This window comes from Chiloscyllium plagiosum, unplaced genomic scaffold (genome assembly GCF_037043375.1).
Source record: "Chiloscyllium plagiosum isolate Xiang-an unplaced genomic scaffold, Cpla_swu_hap1 HiC_scaffold_11, whole genome shotgun sequence".
In the NCBI taxonomy this organism is placed as follows: domain Eukaryota; kingdom Metazoa; phylum Chordata; class Chondrichthyes; order Orectolobiformes; family Hemiscylliidae; genus Chiloscyllium; species Chiloscyllium plagiosum.
Window position 1 is genome coordinate 12,508,440 of NW_028270149.1, and position 14,860 is coordinate 12,523,299.

A 14,860-nucleotide genomic window follows, 5' to 3' on the forward strand; every position below is an offset into this window, starting at 1 on the left:
ATCTTACTCTCGTCATTCTTTTGTTCCTGATATATACATACAAGGCCTTAGGATTTTCCATGATCCTATCCACCAACAACTTCTCATGTCCCCTCCTGGCTCTTCTTAGCCCTCTTTTTAGATCTTTTCTGGCTAACTTATAACTCTCAAGCCCCCTAACTGAGCCTGTACGTCTCATCCTCACATAAGCCTTTTTCTTCCTCTTGATAAGAGCTTCAAATTCTTTAGTAAACCATGGCTCCCTCTCTCGACAACTACCTCCTGCCTGCTTGGCATATACTTACCAAGGACCCGCAGTAGCTGTTCCTTGAATAAGCTCCACATTTCAAATGTGACCACCATTCAGTTTCCTTCCCCATCCTATGCATCCTAAGTCTTGCCTAATCACATCATATTTGCCTTTCCCCCAGTTATACCTCTTTCCCTGCGGTATATACCTATCCCTGCCCATTGCTATTGCAAACATAAATGAATTACGGTCAAAATCGCCAAAGTGCTCACCTACCTCCACATCTAATCCCTGGCCGGGTTCATTACCCAATACCAAATCCAGTGTGGCCTCGCCCCTTGTTGGAGAAAGTGAGGTCTGCAGATGCTGGAGATCAAAGTTGAAACTTTATTGCTGGAACAGCACAGCAGGTCAGGCAGCATCCAGGGAACAGGAGATTCGACGTTTCGGGCACAGGCCCTTCTTCAGGAATGAGCAGAGAGTGTTCAGCAGGAGAAGATAAAAGGTAGGGAGGAGGGACTTGGAGGAGGGGCGTTGGAAATGTGATAGGTGGAAAGAGGTCAAGGTGAGGGTGATAGGTCGGAGTAGGATGGAGGCGGAGAGGTCAAGAAGAAGACTGCAGGTCAGGAAGGCGGTGCCGGGCTGGAGGGATTCGGCTGAGACAAGGTGGGGGGAGGGGGGATGAAGAAACTGGTGAAGTCCAAGTTCATCCCCTGTGGTTGGAGGGTTCCCAGTCGGAAGATAAGACGCTCCTCCTCCGACCGTCGCGTTGTTGTGGTTTGGCGGTGGATGAGTCCAATGACCTGCATATCCTCGGTGGAGTGGGAGGGGGAGTTGAAATGCTGTACTACAGGGTGGTTGGGTTGGTTCGTCCGGGTGGCCCAGAGGTGCTCTCTGAATCGCTCCGCAAGTAGGCGGCCTGTCTCCCCAATATAGAGGAAGCCACACCGGCTGCAGCGGATGCAGTAGATGATGTGGGTGGAGGTGCAGGTGAATCTGTGGCGGATATGGAAGTTTCCTTTGGGGCCTTGGAGAGAAGTGAGGGGGGAGGTGTGGGCGCAAGTGTTGCACCTCCTGCAGTTGCAAGGGAAGGTGCCGGGAGTGGAGGTTGGGTCGGTGGGGGGTGTGGATCTGACAAGGGAGTCGCGGAGGGAGTGGTCTCTACGGAAAGCTGATAGGGGAGGGGAGGGAAATATATCCTTGGTGCTGGGGTCTGTTTGGAGGTGGCGGAAGTGACGGCGGATGATGCGCTGTACATGGAGATTGGTGGGGTGGTAGGTGAGGACCAGTGGGGTTCTGTCCTGGTGGCGGTTGGAGGGGCGGGGCTCAAGGGCGGAGGAGCGGGAAGTGGAGGAGATGCGGTGGAGGGCACCGTCGACCACGTCGGGGGGGACATTGCGGTCCTTGAAGAAGGAGGCCATCTGTGTTGTACGTATTTTGAACTGGTCCTCCTGGGAGCAGATGCGGCGGAGACGAAGGAATTGGGAGAATGGGATGGCGTTCCCCATAACAACTACCCTGTTACTCTCACTCCTATCGAGAATCATCTTTGCTATCCTTTCCTCTATGTCCCTGGAACAATTCGGAGGCCTATAGAAAACTCCCAACAGGGTGACCTCTCCATTCCTCTTTCTAACCTCAGCCCAAACTACCTCAGTGGATGACTCCTCAAACATTATCTCAGCTGCTGTAATACTACCCGACATGACGTTTAATTTCAGGTGACTACTAAAGAAAGGCCTTCTGCTAGTTTCAAGAGTCATTTTCAAACCTGGTCTGCCAATTGTGTTCAGAAAATCCAAACATATTTCTTACAGCTGGTTGTTGCCATCAAACAGGTGTGTCATGGTGGCTCAGTGGTTAGCACTGCTGCCTCACAGTGCCAGGGACCTGGGTCCGATTCCACCCTGGGTGACTGCTTGTGTGGAGTGTGCACATTTTCCCCATGTCTGCGTGGGTTTCCTCCAGATGCTGTAGTTTCCTCCGATAATGTGTGGGCTAAGTGGATTCGTCATGCTCAATTGCCTCCAGTATCCAAGAATGTGCAGGCCGGCTGCACTAGCCATGGGAAATTTAGGATGGGGGTGTGGGTGTGGGTGGGATGCTATTTGGAGAGTCAGTGTGATCTTGATGAATTGAATAGTCTGCATTAACACTGTAACGATTCGCTGAAGAGGGAATCAGAACTGTATGAGCTGTCAAACATGAATCCTTTATGATCTCTTCCCAGAAGACTTGCTCTGCTGGTCCATGTAGATATGGTGGCCTGAAGTTAACAAAATGCACTGCAATTTTCAATACTGTCCAGCTGAGTCCATGAAAACATCCATTGATTTCCATGGTGCTTTGCAGAACCACAACATAGGATGATATCTCCTCCTGATCTCTCTGCATATTGTATTCACTGTCCTTCACAATCGATGACTGCCTTTCTTTGGCAGGTGGAACATCCAGAAGTTCTCTGCGATAACAAGAAACAGCGTGTGGAAAGGGAGATAACTGCTCCAACACTTGTACCTGTCAGCTGTCCAGTTGCCTCCAGTCACAAGCTTCTGAGCAGCAAAGAGTAAGTACCTTTCAATTTCATCACCTTTGACTTTCATTTAATATTGTAACTTCTGAAAAGCATTTTATACTTGTTTGTTTTTACTTTTGAATTTTAAATAGCAAAGTCTATAACGTACTTGGAGACAGTAAAGATCTTTTGAAATTATGCAGAGGCTAGAGAGTGTTGGCACAGCAGTTTGTCTGAGGCCAAGATTAGGCCTTATGAATATAAAATAGTCACTAATCAACCCAATCAGAAAGTCAGGAGAAGCCTCTGTCCCAAAAGTGATGAAAATTTCACGTTTGCTTTCACAAGAGGTGAGCAATAGGAGCAGATTTCGATATTTCAATCAGATTTTGTAGCATTTCTAATAAATGCAATGATATTGAATCTAGCTGTTCAGAAGTAAAATTATTGAAAATTATTAGCAATTTCTATCTAAATGAAATGAAACAGAAGATGCAGTTGTGGTCGAGTGGTCAAGGCAATGGATATGAAATCCATTGGGGTTATCTCCTCATGGATTACAATCCTGCTGACTATGATCCATATTTCTATCATTAGGGGCCAGCTTGTGGCACAGTGGTAGTCTGCCTATCCGTGGTCTAGGAGGCCTAGGTTCAAGTCCCACCTGCTGCAGAGGTGTGTAGTAACATCTCTAAGCCAAGTTGACTCAAAAAAATAACTTAAGTAAGAAACAGAAAGTATCTGAAAAATGTAGAAAGTCTGGGAACATCTGTTCCCAATGACTAGGGTGTTGAGAGCCAGGGGTCATTAGGCGAAGGGTAAGGGATAGGCCATTTGGGACTAAAATGAGGAGAAAATTCTTCACCCAGGAAGTAGCAAGCCTCAAAGTAGCTGAGCTCAAAACATTGAATCTTTTCAAGGCATTGGGTGTAGTTCTTGAAGCTAAAGGGATCAAAAGGCATAGGTAGGAAGTGGAACAGTAACTCAGTTGGCTTGAAGGGCTGAATAGTCTCCTCCTGCTTCTATTTTCTGTTTTGTTTATGATTGGCAATTGGAGTTAATCTTTAGAGTTAGATGTAACTGCTTCAGAGTCCTTTATTTTACTTTGGATTTCCAGCAACCACAATGTTTTGCTTTCATTTATAACTGCGTCAGTGCAATTGGGAAGCGTTTGAGGACTGAATTGTTTTTGTAGTCCTTCCATTGGAAATGTTCTTCTCAATATTGGATCTTCAAAATCAATGTGTAACAAGTAGTTTGCCATCAGGAAAAATATTAAAAGGTGCAGAGAGCAAATCAAAGAATGAGATTAGCCTAGTAGAGAGAAAAGGATTCACTTGATGATCCAGTGGCTTTTTGTGTTAATTAAACATTCTGTGTTTGTTCAACTTATCCCAATGTTTATCCTATCGTCAGACATTCATTCTTTCTTTTGATGAACTAATAAAACATCTTGTGTTTGAATTACTTATCCCAATATTTATCATACCCTCAAATATTCATTCTTCCTACTCTGTAGGCTATCGAAGCAGTTAACAAAGAGGGAGAGGAAGTTCCCACCTCCGCTGTCACCCTTGCCAGATGAGCCTGAACCCAAGCGACGGAACAGTGAGAGTAACCCCCTGAGCCAGGAAAGCAACAGCAATTCGGTATCAGCCAGTGCCTCGCAGTCATCCGCACAATACAAGCACCGGAAAGCTGACAATAAACCCTCTTCCCATGTGAAAGATCCCATTGTGAGTTATTGCCATTAATCCCTTCTTACTTAGAGATGAGCAATGGTGGAAAATAGGCCAGATAAGAACGGCAGTTTCTTTCCCTAAAGGACATTAGGGAACCAGTTGGGTTTTTCCCAACAATCGTCAATGGAGTCATTATCATCATTAGACTCTTTAATTACAGATTTTTTTTTTAAATGAATTCAAATTCCATCATCTACCATGCAAGATTCAAATCCTGGTCCCCAAAACATTAGCTGGGTCTTTGGAATAACTGCCCATTGGTAATACCAATAATGAAATCAAGGCTCTGTTATCCGCCTTGATTGGGTATAAATGCTTCAGTACCATTATCCAGAAGAAGTAGACGAGAATTATCCCCCAGTCTTCTGACCAATATTTTTCCCTCAGCCAGCATCACTGACAACCACATTATTATGTCATTATCACGTTGCTATTTGAGGACCTTGCTGTGAGAAAATTGACACAATTATATCAGAGCAGTGACACCACTCGAATGTACTTCATTAACTACAAAGTGCTTTAAGCCATCTTGAAAGGTGCTATATAAATGCAAATATTCATTGCATGCAATTTAACAGTAAAGTGCCTCGAGCTAAAACCATCTTTTTTTTCATTTTAGGTGCTATCTAACTCAAGTATTATTTTGTTAAATGACCAGCTCCCAGTAGCTGGTTTAACACACCCGTAACCAAGTGCAATAAATGTTTTTTTTCCGTTTTGAATAAATTCATGCTGAAACCCTTAAAATAAAAGGGATGATGGTGCTGTTTCATGCACAAAAAACTAACATGAAGCACGGTCTGATTTGATTAAAGAGAACGCAGCAATGTTTCTGATACATTGTGTGGCACCTTCACACAGAATCCTTCATATTAAGATTATACCTTTGAACTATTCATACATATCACTATTAGTAAGGCTGTACTAGACTCAATTTCTATGAGCATCTTGGACATAACCTGAATTGATTCTGTTGCTATAGTAACAGCTCAGTTAAGTCTCAGCTATTATCATAATGTCTCGGGCCTGCTCAGTCTCTTCACAGATGAGATAAGGCTGTTCATTTTCAGATCATGTAATGCTCCTTTTTCAACATTTCCTAAACATTTTGTTGGGTTTTTGTTTGTGCAAATTTAATTTTTCTGATTTTTCTTTTGCCGTGAGGTCATATTTCAGGTGAAAAAAGTTTAGAATTGCAAAAGAAAATGTTGGCTGAGGAACATTTGTTTGTTCATGGACCTTACAATGTTGTGGTGGGATTCCAGTGAACAGATGTGTACCTGACACCCCAATCATCAGCGTTTTAATGGGACCATTGGTTGTTTTCTTTTGGGTCCAAGTCTCCAGTACTCTGAAAGAGAACTTTCAAGGATGGAATGACTTTTACTGCTGTATAATGTGCTTTTAAAGGTTGATTGCATGAACCTTCAAATCCCAACAGAGACCTGCACTCAAAGGACAATACTAATTGGAAAGTTAGGCTGCAGTAGTAACTTTTTTTTTACTGAAATCTGATCCCTTTGGGGCTGTCCCCAACTAATCAAGAGGCGTAGTGTGAAAATGTTCCTTTTTTATTTGCTAACATTACATAAAACTCATAAGCCACTTGTTTAATTTTCTTTTCATGTTAATGATTTGTCATTTTAATCAATTGTATGACTGACCTTGATGTGAGGGATACAACACAGATCACACTGGATTCGGTCTCCTTCAGAGCTAAATGGGAATCAATTGTAGACCACACAGTCATGGATATCACTGGCTGGGCCAGCTTTTAATGAGATCTATTTTGATGGGGTACCAGTGAAGTGGGCGACTCTATCCTGAATGGGGTTGAGCTCCTCGAGTGTTGTTGGTGCTGCACCTTCAAGGCAAGTGGGTAGCATTCCATCACACCGCCGACTTGTGCCTTGTCACTAGTTGACAGGCTTTGAAGATTCAGGAGTTCAGTTACACACCACAGTATTCCCAACATCTGACTTGCTCTTGTAGCCGTTCCATTTGTATGTCCAGTTCAGTTCAGTTTCTCATCAATGACAATCCCCAGAATGTTGAAAGTGAGAAATTAAACAACAGTAATACCACTAATGATGGTTGGATTCAGTCTCTCTCCTCCCCACCCCCCCACCGCTTCAGTCTCTCATGCCAGTAGCCACACTTTCAAAGAGCTATTGAATATATCCCCCGCCCCTCTTACCTTGCAGCCATGCAAATTCCCCTTTTATTATCCTTTTCAGCTCAGCCAGTGACACTGAATAACTAAAAGAAAATAGTAAATTGCATGAAATCTACCAAAGTATTGTTATCCCACCTCTACACAGTTTTGTTTCATGATTATAAATACAGAAGTTAATGTCTTTGACAAGTTGGTGGGAAAAGAGAGAAACTGAATCAAAATGCTCATAACAGTGTATTCTACTATACCATACAATTCATAGAACGTTACGGCGCAGTACAGGCCCTTCGGCCCTTGATGTTGTGCTGACCTGTGAAAATAATCTGATGTCTATCTAACCTACACCATTCCATTATTATCCATATGTCTGTCCAATGCCCATTTAAGTGCTCTTAATATCAATTAGTCTATTACTGTTGCAAGCAGGCCGTTCCACACCCCTACTGCTCTCTGAGTGAAGAAACTACCCCTAATATATGTCCTAAATCTATCAGCCCTCAATTTAAAGCTATGTCCTTTCATGTTAGCCATCCCAATCCGAGGAAAAAGGCTCTCACTGTCCACCCTATCTAACCCTCTGATTATCTTATACACCTCAATTAAGTCACCTCCCAACCTTCTCCTCTCCAATGAAAACAGCTTCAGTTCCCTCAGCCTTTCCAATTAAGACCTTCCTTCCATACTAGGCAACATCCTAGTAAATCTCCTCTGCACCCTTTCCAAAGCTTCCACATCCTTCCTATAATGCTGTGACTAGAACTGTACACAATACTCCAGGTGCAGCCGCTCCAGTGTCTTATACAGCTGAAGCATGACCTCGTGGCCCATTCGTAGAATGTTTAAAGCTTTGCCTATCCTCAGGTGAGAGACATAAAAACTGAAGATGCTGGAATGCAAAGTAGACAGGCAGAAGGCTGGAAAAACACAGCAAGCCAGGCAGCATCAGGAGGTGAAGAAATTCTGGATGTACATTTGCTCACTGAGCTGGAAGGTTCATTTCCAGACGTTTCACCACCCTACTAGGTAACATCTTCAGTGGGCCTCTGGGCAAAGCACTGCTGATGATTTCTGCTATTTATATGTTTGGCTTGGTGATGTCATTTCCTGTCCTTTTTTCTCAGGGCATGGTAGATGGGGTCTAACTCAATGTGTTTGTTGAAAGAGTTCCGGTTGGAATGCCATGCTTCTAGGAATTCTTGTGCGTGTGTCTGTTTGGCTTGTCCTGGGATGGATGCGTTTTCCCAGTCAAAGTGGTGTCCTTCCTTATCTGTATGTAAGGATATTAGTGAGAGAGGGTCGTGTCACTTTGTAACTATTTGATATTCATGTATCCTGGTGGCTAGTTTTCTGCCTGTCTGTCCAATGTAGCATTTGTTACAGTTCTTGTACGGTATTTTGTAAATGACATTAGTTTTGCTTGTGGTCTGTATAGGGTCTTTCAAGTTCATTTCGCTGCTGTTTTAGTGTGATGGTGGGTTTGTGGGCTAACATGATGCCAAGGGGCCTGAGTAGTCTGGCACTCATTTCCGAGATTTCTTTGATGTAGGGGAGACACCCCTCAGCATCATGGTAGCCCACAAACCCACCAACACACTAAAACAGCAGCTAATGAACTTGAAAGACCCTATACAGACAACAAGCAAAACTAATGTCATTTACAAAATACCATGCAAGAACTGTAACAAACACTACATTGGACAAACAGGCAGAAAACTAGCCACCAGGATACAGGAACACCAACTAGCCACAAAACGACATGACCCCCTCTCACTAGTATTCTTACATACAGATAAGGAAGGACACTACTTCAAATGGGACAACTCAGCCACCCTAGGACAAGCCAAACAAAGACATGCACAAGAACTCCTATAAGCATGGCATTCCAACCAGAACTCTATCAACAAACACATCGAGTTAGACCCCATCTACCATGCCTTGAGAAAAAGAACAGGAAATGACATCACCATAGAAAATGGCATCACCAACCCAAAGAAACCCAAACATATAAATAGAAAGTAGAAATCATCAGCAGTTCTTCGCTCAGAGGCCCACTGAAGATGCTACTTAGTAGGATGATGACACTTCTGCAAATGAACCTTCCAGCTCAGCAAGCATACCTACATCCAGAACCTCAACCTGAGCTACAAATCTTCTCAAAACTCACTAAGGTGAAGAAGTCAATGTTTTGGGTATAACCCTTCTCCAATCTTGATGCTGCCTGGCTTGCTATGTTCTTCCAGCCTCCTGCCTGTCTACTTTCCTTGTCCTCTGGGCAAGTTTGCCTCTGCAGAAGCCATTGCTTATCTTGCAATACCCTCTTAGATCTAGGTTGTGTTTGTACCTATTGTAGGTTACCAATATTGCGTGAATTGTGATTCACGTACACAGTTATGTCTTTGTTTCCAAGCCAATAAGTTATGGGATATAATTGCTGGGAAATACATTCCCATTGCAAGCACGTTGGTGTCAGTACACTGAGAACTCCCAGGCCAGGTGTAGAGCCATCTCAGATATAGTGATAAACACACTCCCTGTTTCTGAAATAGCATTGGCTCTTCATGAAGCCACTGAAGTAGAAAGGCCATAATCCACACAGAGCATTTGGATGTCAGACTTTCCCACTGTGCCCCACCAAAGTTGAATTTTACCCCCTACAAGTCAAGAGCAAACAGACCATTTCCCACCCTGATCATTTGTAGGATTATATGAGTAACACTTCCAAATGCATATTTGACTGAACTGACTGAGCTATCCGGTTCTCCCTCACTCCTATCTTTCCCTTGTGTTTTCATTGATTCACGTCGTATTGACCTAATGAATGGTGGATACTTGACGACAATCTGGAATTGTCTTTGACTAAATGTGATAGCCCACCGGGCACAATGGGGTTACTCACAACAATAAATCAATAAATGCAACAGCCCGCTGAGCACCATGGACTCAATTAGGGTAGAAATTGGTGTTAAGTTCCAAAAAGGATCAGGAGTTGGAAGCGTTAAACAGGAGGTGTTCATTCTACAGGCAGCAAGGTTAGAGAGAGCTGCTTATCTGTCCAAAATGGTCGATGATGTCATCATTGTGTCATGTGACTGTGGCAGTCCTTAAAGAAACACACATTTTTATTGTATGCAGAATGAAGAGCAGTATTTCCTCCAATCAAAGGCATTGAGAAAGCGAGTCAGTAGTTTGTCTGACCTAAAGTGAGAAGCAAAATCTTAAGGATGCTGGAAATCTGAAATACAAGACAGAGTCATAGTGATGTACAGCATGGAAATAGACCCTTCGGTTCAACTCATCCGTGCCGATCATATATCCTAAATTAATCTCTTCCCATTTGCCAGCCTCTCCCTCTCAGGCCTTCCTATTCATACGCCCATCCAGATGCCTTTTAAATGTAATTGTACCAGCCTCCACCACTTCCTCTGACAGCTCATTCCATACACACACCACCCTCTGTGTGAAAAAGTTGCCCCTCAGGTCCCTTTTAAATGTTTCCCCCCTCACCCTAAACCTATGTCCTCTCATTCTGGGCTCCCCCATCCCCAGGTAATTGGTTTTGTCTATTTATCCTATCCGTGCCCCTCATGATTTTATAAACCTCTATAAGGTCACCCCTCAGCCTCCGACACTCCAGGGAAAACAGCCCCAACCTGTTCAGCCTCTCCCTAAAGTTCAAACCCTCCAACCCTGGCAACATCCTTGTAAATCTTTTCTGAACGCTTTCAAATAGAAAGCACTGGAGCAACTCAGCAGGTCTGGTAGTATCATCCATGGGGAAAGTTAACGACTCAGGTTCCAAAGAGGAAGATTCACCTTCCATTTGGAATGTTAATTCTGTTTTTGTCTCCACAACTGCTGCTAGACATGCTGAATATTTCCAGAAGTTATCTGATCCCTCAGTTTAATCATCAGCAGTCGTATTGTTATAAGCATCAGTGAAAATATCACTATCTCACAGAGGGTAGTGACAAACAGGTAAATATATCACGAGGCCCCTGCTTGCTGTTAAGAGGGATTCAGGTTTCCTACACTAACAAGCAATCTTTTTACTGCAGGAGGCTGAATCACATCTGAACCCGTCCAATATTCACCATGAAAATGGCCAGTCACAAACAGATCCCTGGACGTTAGTATCCAATGGTCATTCAGAGCCAAGAAGACCGAAATTAACTTTTGATGATACGTAAGTTTTAACTCGTGACTTTCTTATTAGCACATAACTCTGAAACATTAACTCTTCTGTTAGATTTCCTCAGTTAACTTGAGTCTTACCTCGAAATTATGTTGTAGCCAATTTAAGCAAACCAGTTGTGGGGACCTCCTGCTCCTTTATCTGTTGCCTGTTTGACGGAAGGGTCACAGAAGTGGCATGAAGCTGTTTTGTGAAGAGGCGTATGTTTCTTAACTAATGGAACAGGTTTTAATCTTTCCTTCAGCCAAAACTGGATAGAATTCAAGTTTTGACCCGTGTTCTTCACATGTGACTTTCTCTGCCCTGAAATCTACAAATCTGATAATGATTTAAGCCATTGATCAAATTCGGTTCATCACTACCATCACAGATCCTTTCCTTTAGATAAGTTCACTTAGGGTCATTAGTTTCTCCTGTAACTGGAGTTAATTTGAATGCCATTACACTGTGTTCAATAAAGTAGCAGGAGCCTACTGAAGGAACAGTGCTTATTGAAAGCAGTGGGATATTAAACACTGAGTGCTTTTTCCATCTTGATGAAGTGGTATCAGCGCAATACTTGCCAAGACTAACATTTTTTGGAGCTCAAGTCTGGAACAGATGCAAGTTTTCTTCAGTTCAGTCTGAGTTTGTCCTTCCGTCTGCTTATTAACAGCCACAGTTGGAGACTAGCTGTTTTGCAAGGGAAGCATAGGGAGCTTAGGAGCGTTGTTTGGCTTCTAAAGGCCGGATGACCTTAATAATAGTGTCATGTATACCAATAATGTTAGGGCATATGTTAATAATAATGGTGCAATATTTTGATAGTGGTAGATATATTGATAATAGCGATACACATGTTAATAAAGTGGAGCATATAAGTCATGCTATTGATGACTGTTCTTTATGGGATGTAGGTGTCAGTGCATCAAATGGTTCCCATCCCTAATTGCTCTGAAGTAATTGTGTAGATCCAGATTCACGAACAATGACTGTTTTCCTTTAGTACGACAGAGTAACTTATTAGATTACTTCAGAGGGGAAATACAAGTCGGCTGTGTTGCTCTGAGTCTGGAGTCATATGTAGGCCAGTCAGATAGCAAGGATAAATTTCCTTCCTGAAAGAATATTAGAAAGTCAGATGGCTATTCAATGAGTATTGTGTATCTATTAGTGCATGTGTATTAATAGCAGTGTTGTATAAATAATAGCTCATTTACATATTGAACATTGTACTGTACAGTACAGGAACAGGCCCCTTCAGCCCATGATGTTCTGCCAAACATGATACCAAATTAAACTGATCCCTTGTGCCTGCCCTTGGTCCATATCCCTCCATTCTTTGCATGTACCTATCTTCAAGTCCCTTAAACTCCTCTATGATATCTGCCTCCACCACCACCCCAGCAGTGCATTCCAGACTGCTACCACTCTCTGTTCAAAAACCACTTGCCCCCACATCTCCTTTGAACTTTTCCCCCTCTCACTTTAGTCTGTAGTAGAACATATATAAATAATGGGTAAATGGTTAATAATGACTGTCATCCAGGAGTTTTGTCACCCCTTTCTCTCATGTCACTTTAATTGCCATACCCAAGGTTGAAGTTCTTAAAACTCTGCTTTATCCAGAACACTATAGGGCAGCTCTCCCATTAGAGAGAGAGAGAGAGAGAGACAACTAGTAGTTAGTCTATCCAAAGGTCAACAAGCACCAAGGGTGAAGGTTGAGAATGCGGGACCTTCATGGTAATCATAATGGTGCCTCTATGAGCAGCAGTGCATAAGTGTTGGGTGTAAATGATATTTGCAATCTATTACAAGTACAGATTGCAAAACGTCAAGGTTGAGGATTAAACAGCTGGTACATTTGTTTATTTCTGTTCAGTTGTACAGACAGGCTTGCAGCAGGAATACTGTGAAAACATGGTAAATAAAAACAACCGTCTCACCCAAAATGCCAGGACCAGATGATTTTCTTTTCCCCCTTAAGCAGACAACTGTGTTTTGAGCTCACTAGGACAAAGTGTTTGCACGGCTGTCTATCTTGTCTTTCCAAGCAGCCAGTGTGATTTTACAGTCAGTGCCAACTAGCAGTAGTGGGGAGATATTAGACTCAACACTCGTCTCTGCTGACCTCTGAGAATGGATTACCTTCCCCGGATATGGCAGGGGCTGGCTGTTCAACTCTCCAAACCAAAGTTGCTTGATTGTGACTGATGATTACTGTTCTGCAGGTCGCATAATGCTGATTACTACATGCAAGAGGCCAAGAAGCTGAAACACAGAGCTGATGCACTGGTAAGACATGCTTTCTTCTTTCGAGCATTTTTTTCTTGTATCAATGAAGTGACATAAATTAATAGCTACAAGAGGAGGCTGCTGCTGTTGCACTGGTGAGAAGTGAAATTATGTTGCCGCTTGTTGAGATTCACATCACTAAAGTTCTTTTCTTTTTTAATTTTCAGCTTGATAAGTTTGGAAAAGCAGTTAATTATGCAGATGCAGCACTATCATTCATTGAATGTGGAAATGCCATGGAGCGTGATCCATTAGAAGCGAAATCCCCATACACCATGTATTCTGAGACCGTGGAACTCATCAGGTTAATGTCTTTTTGAAGATAATTTTACTAATCATTTTTAGATGATAATTAATAACCTGCTGTGAGGAAATCAGGGTAGAAGATTAAGATCTGTACGGAGATGTCATATTTCAGAACTTAATACTAAAAGTGACTTGTAACACATGCTATTTTGTTCACTCATAATTTATGTATTTTATTATTTCATGATGTTTGGAATCACCTGAGTAACTATGTGACCAAATAAAAAGTCCGGCTTGCACCAAATCTATGGAAGATAGTACCTAATTTCAGAGAAGCTAGTGAAATGGGAAACACATATAATGAATGAAATTTATCTCAGCCAGGTGAGGTCACAAACTCTAGAAGGAAGAAAGAGGGATAGATAGACTTGCACTTATATAGAATTTTGCACTCAGGATTGGTTAGCAAGTGCTACCCTATTGTGAATCACATCCAAACGTTAGTGTTTTGTTTCTGTTTTGGTCCAATTGAGTCTAGTCTGAACACTATTGCTTATAAATAAGTGAGGGAACATGCTATTTGATTCAATCTCCCAATCGTTTGGGCATACTGCCAATGTACCCAACATCATAGCAGCATGGGAACTCAAGCCTGACGTTGCTCAGTTGTGTGGTTGGCGGAAAATTATTGTTGACTGATGGCAACATCCTTTGAGTGGAAAATATCAGTCACGCCAACACAGCTCAGTAGTAGCATGAAATGCTTCCTTGACCTGTTGTTCACATTTTTGAGACAGAATGCTTTTAAATGAACCCAAGTACCAATCCTAGTCCTATCAATGGTCTGATTTCCTGTGGTGACAAAATATTGTTTGCACAGCTTGCATTCACAATTGTACAGCTAAGCATTGTCACATTCTTAACTGAACCCGAGGACAGTGTAAAGTTTAGATGGTCTTCAGTTATGGAGTAGGAAAGAAAAACAGGAATAGGAAGACACCACTTGGAGGTGCCAACTTTTCGATGAGTTATTAAACTAAAAACCCCCCAGGTGGATGTGAAATATTCCAGCTCACCATTCACAGAAGGGCTGGGAGCTCTCCAGAGTATTCTAGGCCACGGCTTATTTCTAAGGTAACACTGAACTCAGATTTTCTGCTTGTAATCACATTGCTTATCTGTGGGAGCAAATCAGCTGCTGTGTTTCCAACATCACGACAGTGCAAGGAATTTAGAAGACAGACATCATGTTGTCCTTTTTAACAAGAGGAGTTGAGTATAGGAGCAAAGATGTCTTGCTGTTAACTTTATAGAGCTGGGTTATATGTACCTGGAGCATTGGGTGATGCTCTAGTCCCTTGCCTAAGGAAAGATTTGTACTACAGAGGGAGAGCAACAGGGATTCACCAGGCTTATTCCTGGGATGTTCTGAGAGGGAAGATTAGTCCTATATTATGTACAGTTGAAAAGAACGAGGGGAGAT

General features: G+C 42.6%; 1 protein-coding gene across 5 annotated transcripts in view; it reads left to right on the forward strand.

The window, feature by feature from the left end:
- Positions 1 to 14,860, forward strand: part of aff2 (ALF transcription elongation factor 2) — a 540,071-nt gene that overhangs the window by 494,978 nt on the left and 30,233 nt on the right. For all 5 annotated transcript variants that reach the window (XM_087991859.1, XM_043705171.2, XM_087991860.1 and 2 more), the window contains exons 12-16: positions 2,671 to 2,795; positions 4,264 to 4,480; positions 10,718 to 10,845; positions 13,068 to 13,131; positions 13,299 to 13,435. In XM_087991859.1, coding sequence (XP_087847985.1) covers positions 2,671 to 2,795; positions 4,264 to 4,480; positions 10,718 to 10,845; positions 13,068 to 13,131; positions 13,299 to 13,435 — 671 coding nt within the window. The remainder of the gene's footprint in view (positions 1 to 2,670; positions 2,796 to 4,263; positions 4,481 to 10,717; positions 10,846 to 13,067; positions 13,132 to 13,298; positions 13,436 to 14,860) is intronic.